At 43.4% G+C, this 17,165-nt stretch overlaps 3 protein-coding genes across 9 annotated transcripts in view; 1 reads left to right on the forward strand and 2 right to left on the reverse strand.

Annotated features, from left to right (window-relative positions):
* The window catches only part of rapgef1b (Rap guanine nucleotide exchange factor (GEF) 1b), a 39,724-nt gene extending 29,174 nt beyond the window's left edge, over positions 1-10,550 (forward strand). For 2 of the 6 annotated variants that reach the window (XM_047569373.1, XM_047569374.1), the window contains 15 exons: positions 794-940; positions 1,473-1,565; positions 2,543-2,628; positions 3,599-3,704; positions 4,446-4,521; positions 4,865-4,949; positions 6,178-6,270; positions 6,485-6,670; positions 7,309-7,393; positions 7,481-7,575; positions 7,674-7,752; positions 7,834-7,935; positions 8,025-8,122; positions 8,884-9,012; positions 9,244-10,550. In XM_047569373.1, coding sequence (XP_047425329.1) covers positions 794-940; positions 1,473-1,565; positions 2,543-2,628; positions 3,599-3,704; positions 4,446-4,521; positions 4,865-4,949; positions 6,178-6,270; positions 6,485-6,670; positions 7,309-7,393; positions 7,481-7,575; positions 7,674-7,752; positions 7,834-7,935; positions 8,025-8,122; positions 8,884-9,012; positions 9,244-9,394 — 1,611 coding nt within the window. In that variant the 3' untranslated portion in view covers positions 9,395-10,550. The remainder of the gene's footprint in view (positions 1-793; positions 941-1,472; positions 1,566-2,542; positions 2,629-3,598; positions 3,705-4,445; positions 4,522-4,864; positions 4,950-6,177; positions 6,271-6,484; positions 6,671-7,308; positions 7,394-7,480; positions 7,576-7,673; positions 7,753-7,833; positions 7,936-8,024; positions 8,123-8,883; positions 9,013-9,243) is intronic. The other 4 variants (XM_047569376.1, XM_047569378.1, XM_047569375.1 and 1 more) reach the window with 2 other exon arrangements.
* A 41-nt stretch (positions 10,551-10,591) lies between these two features.
* uck1 (uridine-cytidine kinase 1) lies at positions 10,592-13,479 on the reverse strand. The gene is made up of 7 exons (XM_047569379.1): positions 13,181-13,479; positions 12,623-12,782; positions 12,049-12,145; positions 11,802-11,944; positions 11,622-11,716; positions 11,496-11,544; positions 10,592-11,404 (listed from the first exon to the last, which is right to left on the reverse strand). Exons 1-7 carry the CDS (start codon positions 13,277-13,279, stop codon positions 11,217-11,219), a joined length of 831 nt encoding a protein of 276 aa, XP_047425335.1. The 5' UTR covers positions 13,280-13,479; the 3' UTR covers positions 10,592-11,216.
* Positions 13,480-14,441: 962 nt separating this feature from the next.
* Positions 14,442-15,785, reverse strand: dnlz (DNL-type zinc finger). Of its 2 annotated transcripts, none has more exons than XM_047570106.1 (3): positions 15,566-15,785; positions 15,074-15,213; positions 14,442-14,671 (listed from the first exon to the last, which is right to left on the reverse strand). In XM_047570106.1, the coding sequence occupies exons 1-3, from the start codon at positions 15,614-15,616 to the stop codon at positions 14,524-14,526; spliced, it is 339 nt and encodes a 112-aa protein (XP_047426062.1). In that variant the 5' UTR covers positions 15,617-15,785; the 3' UTR covers positions 14,442-14,523. The 2 variants fall into 2 exon arrangements, with proteins under 2 accessions (XP_047426062.1, XP_047426061.1); XM_047570105.1 differs by having other exon boundaries at positions 15,317-15,773.
* Between the last annotated feature and the right edge of the window lie 1,380 nt (positions 15,786-17,165).

Here is a 17,165-nt window from a genome sequence, read left to right on the forward strand (position 1 = left end):
CTTCCACACCTCCTATTTGTCTGTTTCTGTGGAATGTTTGCATTCCTCAACTCCTCGGGGCGTTATGGTTTTTTTGGGGGGGGGCGGGGGGTGTCACGCGTTAGGAAATCCATGACAGGAAAGCTGCTGCGCATATGCTGGGAGAAAGGAGCAATAGACGGGATTCAAACCTTATTAGAATTGTCCGGACTTGCGCTGCGAAGAAATCAAATTAAAAGGTTTAATTTTTGATCCTGTTTGTGCATGAAAAACGTGCATTCTGTTGTGTGTACGTGTACATGAGTGTGTGTGTGTGTGTGTGTGTGTTTGCAGTGTTTTATCAGGGCTGTGTGTACGCGCCGCTCTATGCTGGTATGTTGAAACAGGGCTGGTATGCGCAACGTGCTAAAACAGGTTACGGCTACCTCCCTTCTGCCAGGCATCTCTTCAGCTGGCCACACACACACACACCAAACAAACACACACACACACTCAGAGCTCACACCGGCCTGTAAATGTCTTTACTAAACATTTCTGCCTTATTATCTTACGTTATTTGAGATTTATTTCTTTTTTTTTATTTTGGGACGTGTGTGTGCAGTTCATTTCATGTTCAGGCACCTCACTCCCATCTGGAGGTGTTGGAGAATGAGGTGAACCCTCCCCCCCCAAACCCACTGCTCCGCTTCCTATTGTTCAGCTTCTTTTCTTTATCTGCTCTGCCTTCTCCTCTCTGATCTCTTTAGCCCCTGTTCTTTATTATTATTATTTTTTTCTCTTCTTTTCCTGCTTTCGATCTTTCCACCAATCGCAGAGCTTGGACCAGGTTGCCTTGACCAATGCCACCATTCTGGATGGCAGCGGGGGCGGGCCCAACGGTTCCCTGGCCGGCTCAGTGGGCTCTGTGGCTGTCTGTCTTCCTTCTGAGTCTTCTCTCACTGACTCTCTCCACACCTCAGCGGTGAGCTTACCGAGGGTAGATGTCGGAAGCACGAGCAGGATACTTGCACGAACCAGCTGCCTCAAACCGATGATATAAAACAATGTGATCCCCGGACACCTTCCCCGGCAGATCGGTGTTAGATTTCAGCTGTTTGGTGTTCAGTATTGTTGCTCATATCATATGATAATATAGTGACTCATTCACTCAGTGGCATCCTGTTGTCATTATCTGCCCACAAACTGTCTGCCGTCTGATTACTGGTCTTAAAAGAATCCCAGTGGAGCATGTTGCACTGCTGCATGTTCTTCTTGCTAGTAAATACTGTTACCTTCATATACAGTGCGCTCCAGTGACCCCTGGTGGTCACAAGGATGAAGAGCTGGGAGAAAAACACACAGCTCTCCGTAGAACGCCAGACCTCGGCTAAAGCTGCTATCTTTTCCCCTTAGCCACACGTTCACACCTGACATCTGCTACACCCTTAGCAAACACTCTGTGCCCCTCTCGGCCGCCTTACGCCTCGGTCTGTGTCCCTCCTCTTTTCCCATAGAGCGAGAGCGCGAATGACGAGGGCGGGGAGGGGGAGTATGTCAACTTGTACTCGTCCAGCCAAGCCAATGGGGAGCTGCCTCTCTCCCTCAGAGTAAGTAGCTGACCGCCACGGGCGAAAGGGTCTATTCCATTTCCCATCACGTCAGGGTTTGAATCAAGAAGTCTCCTTTGACTGGCAGATGTCAGTCTCACATCTGTCGCTCCGAGCGGCTCTTGTTGATTCACCTCCTGTACGGATGGCTCCGAAATGGAAACCTGGACGCAGCCAAACCTGACCGGGCATGACTTCAGGGTCAAAGGTTTGCCTGCAGAGGGGACTCACGCGGTCCGGTTGGTGTCTGTGGGAAAAACCCGTCCATCTCTGTGTTGTTTTGGCTGCCTGGCTGGTGATTGCTGTCTCTGTGGCTGCGCTTCAACTGTAACGAGCATTTAACCTTGTTCCCACTAACACCTGACACGTCGCTTCTCCAAAAAGAAAAAAAAAACTCAACGGTTCGCCGGTTTTCCAGTTTTCCAATAACATTCCCCATAACAATTTATGTGCACCTGTGCATGTGTGACAGCTTACGTGGTTGTATTCCCTTGGGCCAGCTTGAGTATTTGTGGTTTATTTTAGGCATGTTGGGGAGAGGACTGTGCAAATGTGTGTGTGTTAGCGCGAGAGAGAGAGAGTGAGCGCAAAGGAGACTGTGTGTGAATGTGTGGTTTGTATTTGTAGTTCTGCATTTGGTGCAGTGTCAGTGGGAGTGAGTTCTACCTGTCTGGTGTCGTACTGTTTTTGGATCTCATCTGTTCAGCTTTTCCTTCGGAAGAAAAAAGCTGCATTTTTACATTTTACGTATCAACCTTTTCCACCCGACACTAACAGGGATGACATTTTTTATTTCTTTTTTTGGGAAACTCTGCGATAAATGTCTGTACAAAGCATCCATCCTCCCCTCCGTCAAACACGTTGCATGAGACGCGGGTGTCCCATACGATCTCATCAGAAACACCAGCCTCCTGTCAGAGCATGGAACCGTTGGCCCAGTGCAGAGGTTTATTTTTGTTTGTTTTTCCTCTGATCAGGAAACGATCGCTGCCGATGATGTGCTTCAAGACCCCACCCCTCAGATGCCTACGGCCAATAGCAAAGAGGCTTTGGACAAGGAAAGGTAAGGATTATAATGTGTATATGTAAATAACATATGCTACTTAAATAACCTACATTTATACTGGATGACAATTAGCACAATGCTGTACATATAACTTCATATTTGCATTAATATTCCATTAGATTATGACTTTTTTCCTACTGATTATTATAATGCTGTTTACAACCTGTGTGCTGCAATGACATTAAAGGATTTTCTCCTATTCTCTTCTGTAGTTAGTTATTCTGTAGCATAAATGCTAAACATTAACAATCTACACTCATTAACGTAAACATTAGGTACCAGGGAAACGAATGCATACTAATACAACAGGCCTGCAGTTATTCTCCCTTCACAACTGATATAATTGAATTTATGTTGAAACTGTGTTTTAAAAAAAAAAAAAAAAGGTGGTAATCAACTCTGTGGCCATTTTTGAGGATGTAGTTTGTGGTGCTGTTAAATTAGATTGAATCAAACACAAGAGTGTTGCTGTTTATACGGCCGAGCCCACTGATCTAAATGGGGCTGTCAAAGTAAAAACATGTTCGGTGGTACAACAAACCACGGCCTCCCCGATGAAAACACAGTACAATCAATGGCCCTCCAGTAAAAAAAGGTTGAGTGCTGCACTGTTAGATTAAAGTGTGTTTGTTTCAGTAGTTTTCACCCAATGAAAACTGAAAAAAATGAGTGTGTGGTGCACAATTATTGTAGCTGGCAAACTTTTAATGATGCAGAAACTGGACTGTCACACTACGTTTACAGATTTTTCTTTTTGTTTTCTGAAGTAGTTTGACAGTTTCATTAAGAGACAATCATGTGATGTTTATATTTAAGAAGCCAAAAGTTTGACATTTTTGCTTGAAAACGACAGAGACGGTTTTAGCTGCAGCATCTTCTTAATGGATCAGTGTCTCCGGTCGCTACGGTGCCTCAGACAGATGCGAGCGTTTCCGTGCTGACCCGTGGTTGTTTTTTTGTGTCTTAGAAGGCAGAAGTCAACGGAATCGTCCGGGAGCGACGAGAAAGACGTGGACGAGCTTTCCCTCATCGACCACAAAGAGATTATGAGCAGGATAACACTAAAACAAGAAGTAAGGCGACAACTGCAGACGCCACGTACTGTTTTTAGAAGCCTGCCTCGACAGAACGGTGCAGCAGCACCAGCACACAAAGCACATTTTATCCTCCTTAGTCCGGCCGAGGCTAAAGGTCACCGTGAGTCACTCAGACGTGAAATCAGATCCTGAGATCCACCACTGATAACCACTGCTGCCCTCTGGAGTTGAACCTCTGCTACTGCAGAGCTGAGGCCGACAAAACGCCCTCCTCCTCCTCCTCCTCCTCCTCCTCCGCCTCCAGCGCCTCCTCCTCCTCCTCCTTTGTCCTGAGTGGTGCAGTCTGATATACAGATGTGTGAGAATGCTGCTCTCCACTCTGCAAGGTTAGGGCCAATGTGACAGCAATGATTTACAAAAGCAGACAGGGGTGGATCAAAAAAAAAAAAAAAAAATGCAAGGAGGAGAGATTTACAGGCTGTGATGACATTTAGGGGCGCTGTAGAAGAATCATTTCAGTGGTGGGTTTTCGATCATGCACAAGTCTGACTTTTTCTTCGTCATCAGAGGAGATGGTGCAGGACAGGGAGGGTCGGAGGGGAGGGGGGGGGGGGTGGAGAAGGAGGAAATGTGCATGCTACAGTTTGGGCTAGACTGCATCATCCTACATCAGCTGTAACCACTCTTTTCTTCTCCTCCCGTTCAATCTCATCCACCCACTCAATGTTTGCGTCCCTTTTTCATTTTTCTCCATTTCTCACTCGTGTTTTTTTTCAGAATGACGACGGTCCTGACGTACGTGCCGGATCAGGAGATATTCTATTAGTCCACGCTACAGAAACAGACCGCAAAGGTACAGTGCAGACTCATATTTTGTCACCGGAGTGTGTTACTGTGCTTCTAGGTCACTGGCACAGCTTTGTTTTGCTAGCTTGACAGATCTGCATGTATTTATATTCTGAGACAGATTTATTTTTATTTGTTAAGTATGATCCTTTGCTTTGACTGACGTGTTATTACTTTTCTCTGAGCAGCATTTTAAACAGCCTCCGCGGTACAGTTATTTGCAGTGTGTCTGTCCGACTATGCAGCCGTCACATTTGATGACGTGTTGTCAGCTTTAATTAACTCCGAACGTTGGCTGCATTTCAACTCAAATATGCTCCTTTTTTTCTCCCTCTGCTTTTGCTTGACAGATCTCGTTTTGTACTGTGAAGCCTTTCTGACTACATATAGGACGTTCATAACCCCGGAGGACCTCATTAAGAAGCTACACATAAGATATCCTTTTGAAATCACTCAGCTTGTCACTTTGAGCTTAATCGCTTTCTTGTTGGTGAGAGGCTGGTTTATAATCTTTATTTACAGAGGAAAGACCTGCTCATCCTGTTTGCTCTTATTCAGGTATTTCACTTGGAAGAGTTAAAAGATAAGAGGCTATAATTGTCTATAGACGTCCAGATTATTACTGACACCTCAGTGTGTACCGATCAGCCACAACATTAAAACCACTGGCAGGAGACATGAATAACATTGAACCATCTTTTGTTTTGCTGGGAAGTTTTTGGACCTGGGCTTCATTCATGTGGATGTTACTTAGACATGTAGCACCCACCTAGACCAGACCAGACACCTGCACCCCATAGCAATGACACTGCTTGATGGCAGCAACCTGACACAAACACACACACACACACAAACAATTTAGGAATAACTCAGAAAACATGAAAAACATGGCCTCCTCATTCACTAGATCCCAAACTGATCAAGTATCTGTGGGATGATGCATCGGACCCAAAGTCCCCCCACTAACCCCCCACTACAAGGCCCATGTCCATCCTCTGATGAGTCACAACTGTAGACAATATTGAGACGGCGGTCATAATGTTATGCCTGATCGCTGCAGTGTGAACATTGACCAGCTTGAATGAAAAGGTTGTTTTTTTTTATGCTGTCGTTGAGTTGTAGAGCAGAAAGGACGTTTTCAGTTGTTTTAGTCTTAAGGTACGAAATCACCAAACTCAACAACCTAAACCGCCTGAAAAAGTTGCACTTGAAAAGAGACTGCAGCTTATGGCCAACTGTCTCATACATGTATGTTCTGGATATATGGAGAGGACTCTACTGCAATAGCTGCTGTTAGCTGGGAGGCTAGCGAGAGGCTACAAGCCTTCGAGTTCAGCTGGTTTTGCACACTGAGACGTTAGGAAATTCTGATCATTTAACCGGTGCCACTTCATTGAGAATTTAACCAACAGATGGACTGATCATGAGATAAAGCTTAGCTCCAGCCTCCTTGTTTTTACTGCCTGAAATAATGAGCATAACGCTAATGGTGGCTGCGTAATGATGGGTGCTGTTTATACAGGGCAATGAGGCAGAGAGGGAAGAAACCGCGGTGTACTGCTGAACGTCCTTAGTGGATCGATGTTAAAAAAAAAAAAGACCCAAAACTGTGCTGATGATTTCACGTGTCAGATCGTTTTTGTTGCCCTTGACCACGCAGCACATATAGCACGTTCTGCCACAGTCCAGACACCTTCAAGAAGCGAGTGAGCAAGAACACGTTCTTTGTGCTGGTTCGTGTGGTGGATGAGCTGTGGTGAGTAGGACTTAATACTTTTTACCACAAGTCAAATGCTGTGTTACAGTATGAGAGAGCGAAAATGTTTTATTATTATTATTACAGTTATAACCAGAAATCATGTCCATCTTTACACATAATCTACATTTTTTTGGTTCAGTCTACAGCAGCGTCTGTTTCTTTCTCTCTTTCTTTCTTTATTCATTTATTTATTCGTCCTCGTGTCTCCCAGCCTGGTGGAGCTGACGGAGGACATCTTGAAACAGCTCATGGACCTGGTGTTCACGCTGGTGTGTAACGGCGAGCTCAGCCTCGCCCGCGTGCTCCGCAAGAACATCCTGGACAAGGTGGAACAAAAGAAGCTGCTGCGCTACACTAACTCCCTCAAGCCCCTGGCAGCCCGAGGAGTCTCTGCAAGGTAGAGGCGCTTTCTTTTAAGTTATCATCACGCATCTGTGACCACCGAGGATTACACGGGGTTTCATTTATTGCCTGACGAGCTTGCAGTCGGAAACTGTGAAGCTACTTTAAACTGATATGATCAATGTGACTGGCCTCAGATGTTTGGAGAAATAAAGCATGGTGCACTTTTAATGTTGGATGCCACAGGAATGTTATCGAGCAGCCTTCATCATGTCCTAGATTTAATTATGATCTCAGTGAAAAGTATACAATAGACAGCAGAAGGTCCAAAACATTAGAGCAGGTGGCTGGAAAATCCTAAAAGCAATCCTGAAAGGTGACACGTGAGCTAACGTAGAGCATATACCCATGGGACTGAAGGGGAAATGAGAACAGGTGTGACTGTGATGGATTGGTGGAAAGTCAGAGGACATCTGGTGGAGGGGGACAGAGAACAGAAGTGAGGTTAAGACTTTGTGAGCATGCAGGGGAGGTTTGATTTCCAATAGAAGCTAATATCCTGAACCATCAATGAGATAAAAGGTTCACATTTAAGGATAATCCTGACTAATTTCAGCAGTTTCTGACTAAAACAGTCAGGCGTACGTAATGAATAAATGTCACGACTTGTCTTTTTTGTGTGTGTCTTAACAGGCCTGGAACCCTTCACGACTTCCGCAGTCATGAGATTGCCGATCAGCTCACCCTCCTTGACGCTGAGCTTTTCTATAAAATTGAGGTGCGGCCCTCCTCTTTCGTGCTATTCCTCACCTTCTACCTTCACAGGATCAAAACTCGACTTTAAATCCTCTCGTTTTCCCGTCAGATTCCCGAGGTTCTGCTTTGGGCCAAGGAGCAGAATGAGGAGAAGAGTCCCAACCTGACTCAGTTCACAGAGCACTTTAACAACATGAGCTATTGGTGAGACGGAAACCGCGCTCGCAGACGTCCTTCCCCCATCGTCACTGCGTTGTCTTTATAAATGTTGACTCTGCTGTTTATCGCTCGTCCTCCTCCAGGGTCCGCTCTTTGATAATTCAGCAGGAGAAAGCCCAAGACAGAGAGAAGCTGCTCCTCAAGTTCATTAAGATAATGAAGGTTGGTTGCGGCGCTCTTAAAAAAATGCTACCTTGTGTAGTTTTATAATAGCCTTTAACGTTTATGCACTTTTTATTACAGCACTTAAGAAAGTTGAATAATTTCAACTCGTACTTGGCAATACTGTCCGCCCTGGACTCGGCCCCCATCAGGAGATTGGAGTGGCAGAAACAGACCTCAGAGGTGAGCGGGTGCAGAGGTTGGGATGAGAAGACGTCTGAAGATGTAGAATCGCATAAAAACATTCTCCGATTCTTTTTTTTTTTCTTCAGGGACTGGAAGAATATTGCACGCTGATCGACAGCTCCTCTTCCTTCAGAGCGTACAGAGCCGCTCTGGCAGAGGTGGAGCCTCCATGCATCCCGTACTTGTGAGTAAATGTTTACGTTTCTACTCCATAACCGAATACTTTTCTTTTTGGTTATGATATAATTTATTAATATACCGGCATACCGGTGTATTTGATTGTTTGGAACAAAGTGCTATGAGAAACTGTTTCAGACCGGACCATTTTCAATGTAGCGCTTCTCAACACAAATGGTTTTACTGCTTCACTGTGAGGTGCGGTAAAGATGGAAAGTCGGAAAAATTAGGTGCCATGTTTGTTGTTCTTTTTTTTTTTTTTTAGGGTGACAAAACGTCCCTGATTTCTTGGGATAGTCACCGTTTTGGATGAACTGTCCCTCGGTTATATGTCCCTGAAAATGCCCAATTTTAGCTTTTTATAAATGAGCAGAAAAAATGTTGCACGCAGACTACAGTTATTACGGTAACAGCTCGTGCTGCTATTGACATCACAGACATAGCAGTTTAAATATGAATAAATATGTCAAAATAAATTAACTAATTGTACCCGTTTCTTCATTTCATTTTGATAACATTTAATTTAATTATTATTATTTGTCCCCGGATTTCCTTATTAGCAGACAAGGTCATGCAAACCTGTTTCACTACTAGTATGGGATTATTTTAAAATATTTACTCATCATCAGAGTAAAATAGTCCATCCTTAGTCAGTTTACTGCATTAGTTCCTCTGTTAACCAGTAGAAAATGTTATGAACATGTGGTCATGCCACCCAGCCCTACCTTGACCCCTCTACCTTCTTCCTCCTCCCTCTCCTCTCCACAGGGGTCTCATCCTCCAGGACCTGACCTTCGTCCACCTGGGGAACCCCGACCTCATCGACGGGAAGGTCAACTTCTCCAAACGCTGGCAGCAGTTCAACATACTGGACAGCATGCGGCGCTTCCAGCAAGTGTAAGTCCCCCGGGATGAAATTATGATGTGTTAATAGAAAAGCTTTTGAAGCATCAATCACAGCCATAAACGTCGTCGTTTATTTGCGGCTGGCAGGGACCGTAGCGTGCGCCTACTTTGTTTTTCATTATATTTAAATCTCATAAAACACTGCTGCCATCTCCACTCGGGGCTGTTTGCGTTCTCGCTAGTGAATTACTGCTTTTTGTCTAACCCCCCCCCCGATGGCAGGCATTACGAGCTGAAGCGCAACGAGGACATCGTCTCCTTTTTCAACGACTTCAGCGACCACCTGGCGGAGGAGGCGCTGTGGGAGCTGTCGCTGAAGATAAAGCCCAGAAACATTTCCAGGCGCAAGACGGACCGCGAGGAGAAAACCTAGGGCCCCCGCGGGGCCCGTGACACTGACCTCCAACTGTGCTTCATGACACTAACTCCACTTTACTACAGACTGAGAGAGAGGCGAAGGGAAGCTATCCGCTGAAAGCTAATGGGAGACTCATTGTGGGGAATCCGGAACAAACTAGACAACTAAAGAGTCAAGCTGAGGTTTACAAAGAGCTCTGCTGCTCTGGGAGATTATAATTGGGATTAGCGTGGCTCTGACGTTTAGACAGGGAGAGATTCAGTGACTATGGTGGAATGAGAGGACGCCTGGTGCCGAGGAGGGCTGAAGGAGAATCACAGAGCGGAGAGGGACACACTACGGAAACGACCAAAGTCTGCTCCCTGGGCTCTCTGTTTTAGAGTGGAGCTGTTGCGTGTGATTGAGCTGAATGGTCCATTACTCTCAAAGTCGCACCTTCCTCTTCCTTATGTATATTGGTCATCCCCTGCAGCCCGCGCCCCCCGCTCCTCCCTCCCCGACTCACCGGGTTCCCCTCGAGCAGCAGAATCTCGAGAGCGACCTGCCCGAACTGTGACGCCAGCACGCAGGCTGCGAGCTACGAGACTCTGCTGCCTGTGTGCGTGTGTGCGTCGGGGAGAGGAACGCGAGGGGATTCGAACTTGAAGAGAGGATGGCCATTATAGACTGGAAACTACAAGTTTTGTTTTGAAACATTTTGTGTAAGAATCATGTATGGTTATGAAATGTATTATATACAGTGCTCCTTTTGTTCTTAAAAAGGATGTTTATGCTTATTATGAGAAGAGCTTAGCTTCTCCCGAGTGCCATACGTATGTGCACTAAAAAAAGAAAAAAAAGCAAAGCAAAAACACAAAAGATAAACTTACTAAAGATGCTGTGATCTATGTACGTCATACGGATTCATCGAGTGCCGTGTTCATCGAGTGTAGAGAACCGTCAGGTTGATCACAATCATGTCCCCGTCACGTCGGTGCGTGAGCGAGTGTCTGCGTTGCGACTGGAGTCTTCTGTGACTTGCGTGTTTGTCTTTCCAGAATGTGCTGTAGTTAAATCATTTCAATTCCTTTTTTTTTTTTTGTTTTGTTTTTGTTTTGGGATAATGGTCAACACAAACCAACACATCACACTGTGCTCTCAAGCTCCAATAAAACCAACAGCTCTGTTTCTATACTCATTTTCTTTATCAGCATTCAAACGAGGCTTCGTCTGTAAAGGTTTTCCCATTTATTGTTGTACAGAAGTACAAAACACAAAAAATTTTAAGGCATACAGCGTTAAATAATGATGGAAGAGCTGAATATCCAACTAGGTGTAATACCACTGAAACACATCGGGTCCTAGTTAGATTATTTAGTTGTTTTTTTTTTACTTATTAAAAACAGGAACAGGGAGAACAACAAGTACCAGAGGGTTTGTATTAATATAATTTAAATATATTATTCTTAAAGCAACAAAAGAAGCATGAGTCGGTTTTAACCATATCTTCAAAGTGCAAAAGCATGAATGAATTTAAACATTTAAATCATACTTCCTACAACGACCTATCAGAGCTTCCATTTCAGTAACAGTTCACAAGATCACGGTTGACAAAATGTCTAGTTTAGTGAGTATCCTGGAAGACCTTCCTGGTGAGATCAGCACATTAGTAATGCACCGATATTTACAGTGAAATTAAAAAGGGGTCGCAGCACAGTGCTTGCAACACGGTTTTTAGATTATAATATAAAAAGCTTTTAGAGGGTGAGACTGGCCACACAGTTGCTGAACCACTCCGCGCCAATCAGTAGCAGCGATTTCCAAATCACATTCTGGACACGTGCGCGCGCAGCCGGGCTCAGTGGGGCCGACTGCTGGGCTCCATCAGGACCCTCTTTCCCAGGGGGTTCGCGGCTCCGCTCTGCATGTCGCACTGCTCGGCGATGGCCCGTTTCAAGCCCCGGCCGTTCATGGAGCCGCGCTGCCACTTGCATATGTCGCCGTTCAGGATATCTTGGATGTGCTGAACGATGAGGTTGATGGCCACTGGCGAGAGGCAAAGAAGGACATTTTCAAGCATTCCTGGAGACGCTGGAGATATCGGAAAAGAAGCTCGTTTTTGATAAAAAGTACTCACCCATATTGTCAACTCCTCTTGGAATAATGACATCTGCATACTTTTTAGTCTAAAAAGAACAAAAAGTCTTTGATTATGTCTCATCTAAAGAGTTTTGTTGACAGAATAACACACCTTCTTACTTACAGGCAAGCAAAACTCCTCAAAAGCCGGCTTCACAAACGTCGTATACTGACTGAGAATCTGCTCCAGGTCCCTCCCTCTGGTCATGTCTCGCAGAACTGCACAAAATTAAGGTCAGTCCATTAACACGCCGACTGCGGCAACATCTGGAACGACGTAAAAGAGGGAGACCGACGCCCGTACCTCTGCGAGACAGCCGGACGTCCGAATCCGTGTCCACAAAGAGCTTCATGTGAAACATGTCCCGCACTAACTGAGGGTAGAACACGAGGATCCCCTCAAAGAGGACCACGTCTGCTGGGTACACCGTGATCCGCTCCTCCAACCTTTAGGGAAAAAAAAAAAGAAAAGGTGCACAAAGGTGTCACTCTAAGAGCCTGGAAAAAGGATTTTTCTTCAGGGTTTAATCAGCGTAAAATGTCCTTCATACCTTGAATGGGTGACAAAGTCGTACGTTGGAACTTCAACCACCCTCCCCTCTACGATGTCCTTCAGGGTTTGGTACATTAAGTCGTTGTCGAATGCCTCTGCAAGATTAAGGAGGAGATTGTAAGAAGTGATATAGCGCACGAATCATATGGCCAGATTACATCCTACAGGTCCAAAACAAGAACAGGTAAATATTAATCTTTATCAACGTATAGTTTGCAGTTTGAAAGTTTAAATCGCAGCCGAGACATTTCACCACTCATCCAGGTGACTTCTTTAGTTCTAAGTTTAACACATCAAGATCTGGATGAATTTTCACAGACATATGGCCATCCAAAACTTTGCATTACACCCAACACTGTACAACAGATCTCAGACCAATCGAATGAAATGTAAATCATCACCAGCAGTGTTTTATTCTGCGTAGTGAGCGCGTTGGACTAATAGACAAGTGGGAAACTGTTGGTACACTTTCAAACCGCGTGCAGCCCCATTAGGCTGACCTTTGAAGGGATACGGGGAGGTGTGTGAAGTCACAATAAACATTCACTGTATGCATGCATGCATGCTCTTACCCGGGTGATCGAAGTTGTACTGGCCTTTAAGTGCCTTGGCCTTCTGATCTGGGGTCAGGACCCTGTAGAAGCTGTCCTGGCTGATGATGGCCACCTTCCTCTGGCGGTGGTCCACCTTGTTCTGTCCCAGGAGCTCCATGATCTTGGCGCAAACTGTTGACTGTGGCAGAAAAAAAACAACAGGTGTCGCGTTATTACTCGAGTCTAAACTCTACGACACTGGTATGGTGTGTAGTAACAGATGGAAACAGAAGTGAAGTTGACTTTCTTGGTGTTTATCAGCCGAGTGGCATCAGGAGAGAACCGGCACGTCAATAACAGCGGCTAGTTTAGTTAGCTCTACGTAGCCCTGTGGTGCTAAATAGTCAGGCAGTCTGTGTCATTAACACGGTGGATATATAATAAAAGATGTATTGGCGGCTTGATAACAACATTGTCTTATCAAAGGGGGCGTGTCCGCGGCTGTTTTGACAGCTAGACGCATGAGAATGTTGACAATTTAGCTCCATATGCTAAGCTAGTCGGGGTGCTAATTTCAGTAGCTGAAAGCGGACTAACCTTGCCGCTGGCCGTTCCTCCGCTCACTCCAATCAGGAAAGGGTTGTGTCGTGGCCTCTCCGCCTCGTCCATGTCTCCCACGCCGTCCATCGCAGTCATTCGGAGAGGAAAGACTGCAGAAATCCAGACAGGCTAACTGCGTTTTACCGATGCTAATGTGCTATCGGTAGTAACGTAACACGGAGCGGTTCTCACGAGATCTGAAACGCGGTCATGTGTCATGCGCAACAGAGCCGATGGTAGTAAATCTGAAGAGCCGATTCCCATTGAGTGAGAGCTGGTTCCCCGCTGTTAATTGTTTACCTCATGACACCCAGTGCGGGTAGACTGCGTACCATTGGGTTAAAAAGGCTTTAGATTTTAGTCTAATATTTTACCTGTTGCAACCAATCACAACTTCAAAACCAACTCAAGAATATCGTCTTTCTTAAAGGGCCAGTGCTACTTTTCTAAAGGTGTTCATCTTCATGGATGGAGCTTTTAACGCTATACCAACAACTAATATGATTGGACTTGGTCATTGCAAACCAAAAAGGTGGTTTGGCATTTATAGTACTGCAGGACTAGACAGCATAACATGCTGAACGGTTGTGTGCCTAGACAGTGGTGAACAGGACAGATACTCACAGAGAGAAGATCAGCCCTCAAAACTGAAGCATCTGATTTTCTCAATGCCAGAAAATACTTAGGACTTTGGTTCTGTTTTTGCTAGTGTGGACGTGATTGCAGTGTTTCGTTCATTGTTGTTTGCACGATTGAAGGTTCATTGAAATATTAAACAAAAGAAAGAATGCTTTTATAGGAGAATAACGGCACAAAATGAGACAATTATTAGGCTTCTCTTAAAAACATTGAATGCAAAGAGGCTTATCAAAACATTATCTTATCTGTATTTGCTCTGTTGGGCTAAAATATTAGGCTATAAATGATACCAAATGAAAAGGTGTTCGGGAGCCGAAAGAGTCGGCTCTTCTTTGGGAGCTTTGGCAAAAGAGTCGACTCTCCGAAAAGAGATGAAATTCCCATCACTAAACCCGAAGTGTTTTTCCCGGACTCACACAGGACAGTTTTGGAGCGAAAACATATTACAACCTTTAAAACTATGTTATAAAAGCTCAATGACTTATTATATAATGTCAGTAAGTTACATTATGTTTTTAATATTTCTAAATATATTACATGTCAGTAATGGTGAAAGAAAAGTTTGCAATCAGTGGTTTTGCTTCTGCTATTACTTTATGCTCACAATGACAAAGACCAATACACTGACAAATATTTCTATTTATTATTATATTAAATATAGGTATCTTACAATGTACATATTGAGTATAAACACAGCATTATTATTTTTCTGGGTCATTCTCTGACTTCTTTGTGTCTTCACATAGTGATATGTCTTTGCTGGATTCATCCAACACAATCTCCAAAGCAGCGTCTCCTTCAACTCTCTTCACGGTTTCTCCTTTGGCAGCGAGGATTTCCTCAATGTTTCTGAAACAAAAAGCAGAACGACATGTTATTTATTTGATGCCGTGTTTGTCCAAACTGAAAATTTGTGATTACCCTCAGTGCGTTACACTTATTAATGTCATTACTCAAAACTTATTGGCAAAACGTGCAGCACTATGCTAATAAATTGCTTAAGATGATCATTATTGATATGAAATAATCATTATTACTACCTGATGATGGTAGTAATAATTGATTATTTTAAGGTTAACAGTAGGAAAACAGTACCTGTACTGACAAGTTTATAAAAATGGAAAGAAAGAGACAAGCATATAGTTAGACTTAGACAGCCTTTATTCATCTGCAAGGGATGTTGCATTTAACCCTAGATTTTGTTATGAATTAATCGTGTGATTTACATTCACAGTCCACATCAGCACCCACCTCTTCCCTTCCAGGTCCGAGAACCAGCTGAGATTATCGGCAATGATGTGGTGATTCTTACATCCTGGACATGTCACTATTACTACACCTTTATGGTAAGCCAGCTTGGAAATCTTCTTCATGGACCTGGTGGAGCAAACCTGACAACACGATTCAAATGTATTATTAGAAATAAGACACCAGAGGTACTTAAGGTTGGAGAAAAAACAAAAACAAAACATGAATCAATGCTAGTGCTGCTACCTTGCATGTGTAAACTAGATTATAATGTGTTGACTGGATCTGCCCAATAGCCTCACTTCTGGTACTTGGTGAAGTCCGGAAACCTCGGTAACCACTAACACAGGTTTGATACCTGCCAGCAGGTAATAAACTTAACCGGTCCTGTGAGGACAGTAGCCCTGTCGTGGTTGTGTTGGTCGGGAACTGAAAGACAGCAAAGTGTCTGGACACAGTTCCGCGACTGTGATAAAACCGAAGAAACCGACTGACCGTGTTCATCGTCCTCGAAGGATGAGCAAAACACTTCTGTAAAAACAACATGACTGTTGACGTTTTAATTGTTAAAGCGTGGGCTGAAGAAGAAGAAATCCTAAAACACCGAAGTTACATGCGATTTCATCAACGAGGATATTGTCGCGCTTTGATGACGTCACACGCGTTTTCGCTTTCAAAATAGAAGTTGTTCTCATGACAGGATGCTGAAACCTTCCGTTATAGATGGCATAGATATTATAAGTCGTCTATGCCACAACAAACAAATTAGGAACTGTTTTCACAAACTAAGAGGGAAGTTCGTATGGTTCAACTCTGTTGTCCAACATTAACTGAAAAAATGCTTCCCTCCTTACTTGTAGATATGCCATCTCTAACAAAGTAACAGAAATGCATTACAAAATACCGCATTATAACAAATGTTTACTTGTCAAGATCTGTAGACGTTGACAAAAAAATGCGAATTTTATAATACTGAAGATTCTGGAAAAGATAGAAAATCATTTTACTTTAAAAAACAGTCTTGTGCTACATTTGTGAGCCAAGGACATTCTATTTTACTATGAGGTTAAATCGTCTGATATTCAATTTATTGTTAACCTAATCATTTTGAAGTTTCACATCCATAAATTGTAAATACCTAAGTTGAATTGGAATATGTTTATATCATAGTTACCACAATGTATTGTTTTTAATTTAATTAGTTTTTTTCTAATTTGATTTCATGTATTTTCTGTTTGAAATTTTGATATGATGCCTTGTTCCAGTTTGTGATCAAATTTATTTTGTAATGAACGATGTTTCCTTGATAAATAAATAATAAGAAAGAAGTTGTTCTCACGACAAAATAAAAATCACAGTTGTTTTTTAAACCACGGATGTAAATAGTCTGTGCCAGAACATAGAAGTACTGTCTTTCTAAACAGATAAGTGAAATAATAATAGTAAACGATTTGGTTTAATAATACTGCCAACTTAAATTATTTCTATTAATGTCAATGCATGACAAATTTAAATTAAAGTCAAATTTAATGTTCGGTTTTGTAAATGAAAGGCATGAAGTTTTCATGATCACAATCCAGTCTCAAAATACCTCTGGGTCAACTGTACTGAGCAGTGTACACACAGTCTTCGTCTCCTCATTGTTTTGCAATGAGGGAATGAAAAATTCATATTTCAGACAGAATATGAGAAGACAAACAGATTATGTATGTATGACAAAGGTCACATTCCCCAGCTAGCTGAGGACCACGCTGCTTTAGGCCTGTGGGGTTAAAACGAATGACAATCAGCATGAATGACAAAGCTGGTGGTGACTGAAGTATGTGTTGCGTAATCCTGTGTGAAAGTTTGTTTTAGCCATGGTGCTGTCAGTCAGAAACTGCTGCAGGTAGCTCTGACGCACTGTGAGGGGCCCATATACAATGTTTGATGTAATCTGTTGTGTTTTTACTGTATGGATGGGTACACACAAACAGAATAAGAGCTTATAAAAGGTGGGTTTCTGAATGTAGTCGGTACATTATGCCATGTCTATCATAGTACATTCTGCCCAATTAATTTTTATAGGAAGCATTCATTCTTTATTCATAAGACT

The sequence above is a fragment of the Mugil cephalus genome, chromosome 19 (assembly GCF_022458985.1).
Source record: "Mugil cephalus isolate CIBA_MC_2020 chromosome 19, CIBA_Mcephalus_1.1, whole genome shotgun sequence".
Lineage (NCBI taxonomy): Eukaryota > Metazoa > Chordata > Actinopteri > Mugiliformes > Mugilidae > Mugil > Mugil cephalus.

Excerpts from the sequence above, each read along its gene's own strand:
- uck1 (XM_047569379.1), bottom strand. The coding sequence starts at position 13,279 with ATGACTGCGATGGACGGCGTGGGAGACATGGACGAGGCGGAGAGGCCA. Across the intron at positions 12,146-12,622 it reads GTACAACTTCGATCACCCGG|AGGCATTCGACAACGACTTA; the intron begins GTAAGAGCATGC and ends TTAATCTTGCAG. Across the intron at positions 11,717-11,801 it reads CGTCCGGCTGTCTCGCAGAG|TTCTGCGAGACATGACCAGA; the intron begins GTACGGGCGTCG and ends AATTTTGTGCAG.
- dnlz (XM_047570105.1), bottom strand. The coding sequence starts at position 15,616 with ATGTTGTTTTTACAGAAGTGTTTTGCTCATCCTTCGAGGACGATGAAC. Across the intron at positions 15,214-15,316 it reads ATCTAGTTTACACATGCAAG|GTTTGCTCCACCAGGTCCAT; the intron begins GTAGCAGCACTA and ends TCGTGTTGTCAG. Across the intron at positions 14,672-15,073 it reads TCGGACCTGGAAGGGAAGAG|AAACATTGAGGAAATCCTCG; the intron begins GTGGGTGCTGAT and ends TTTTTGTTTCAG.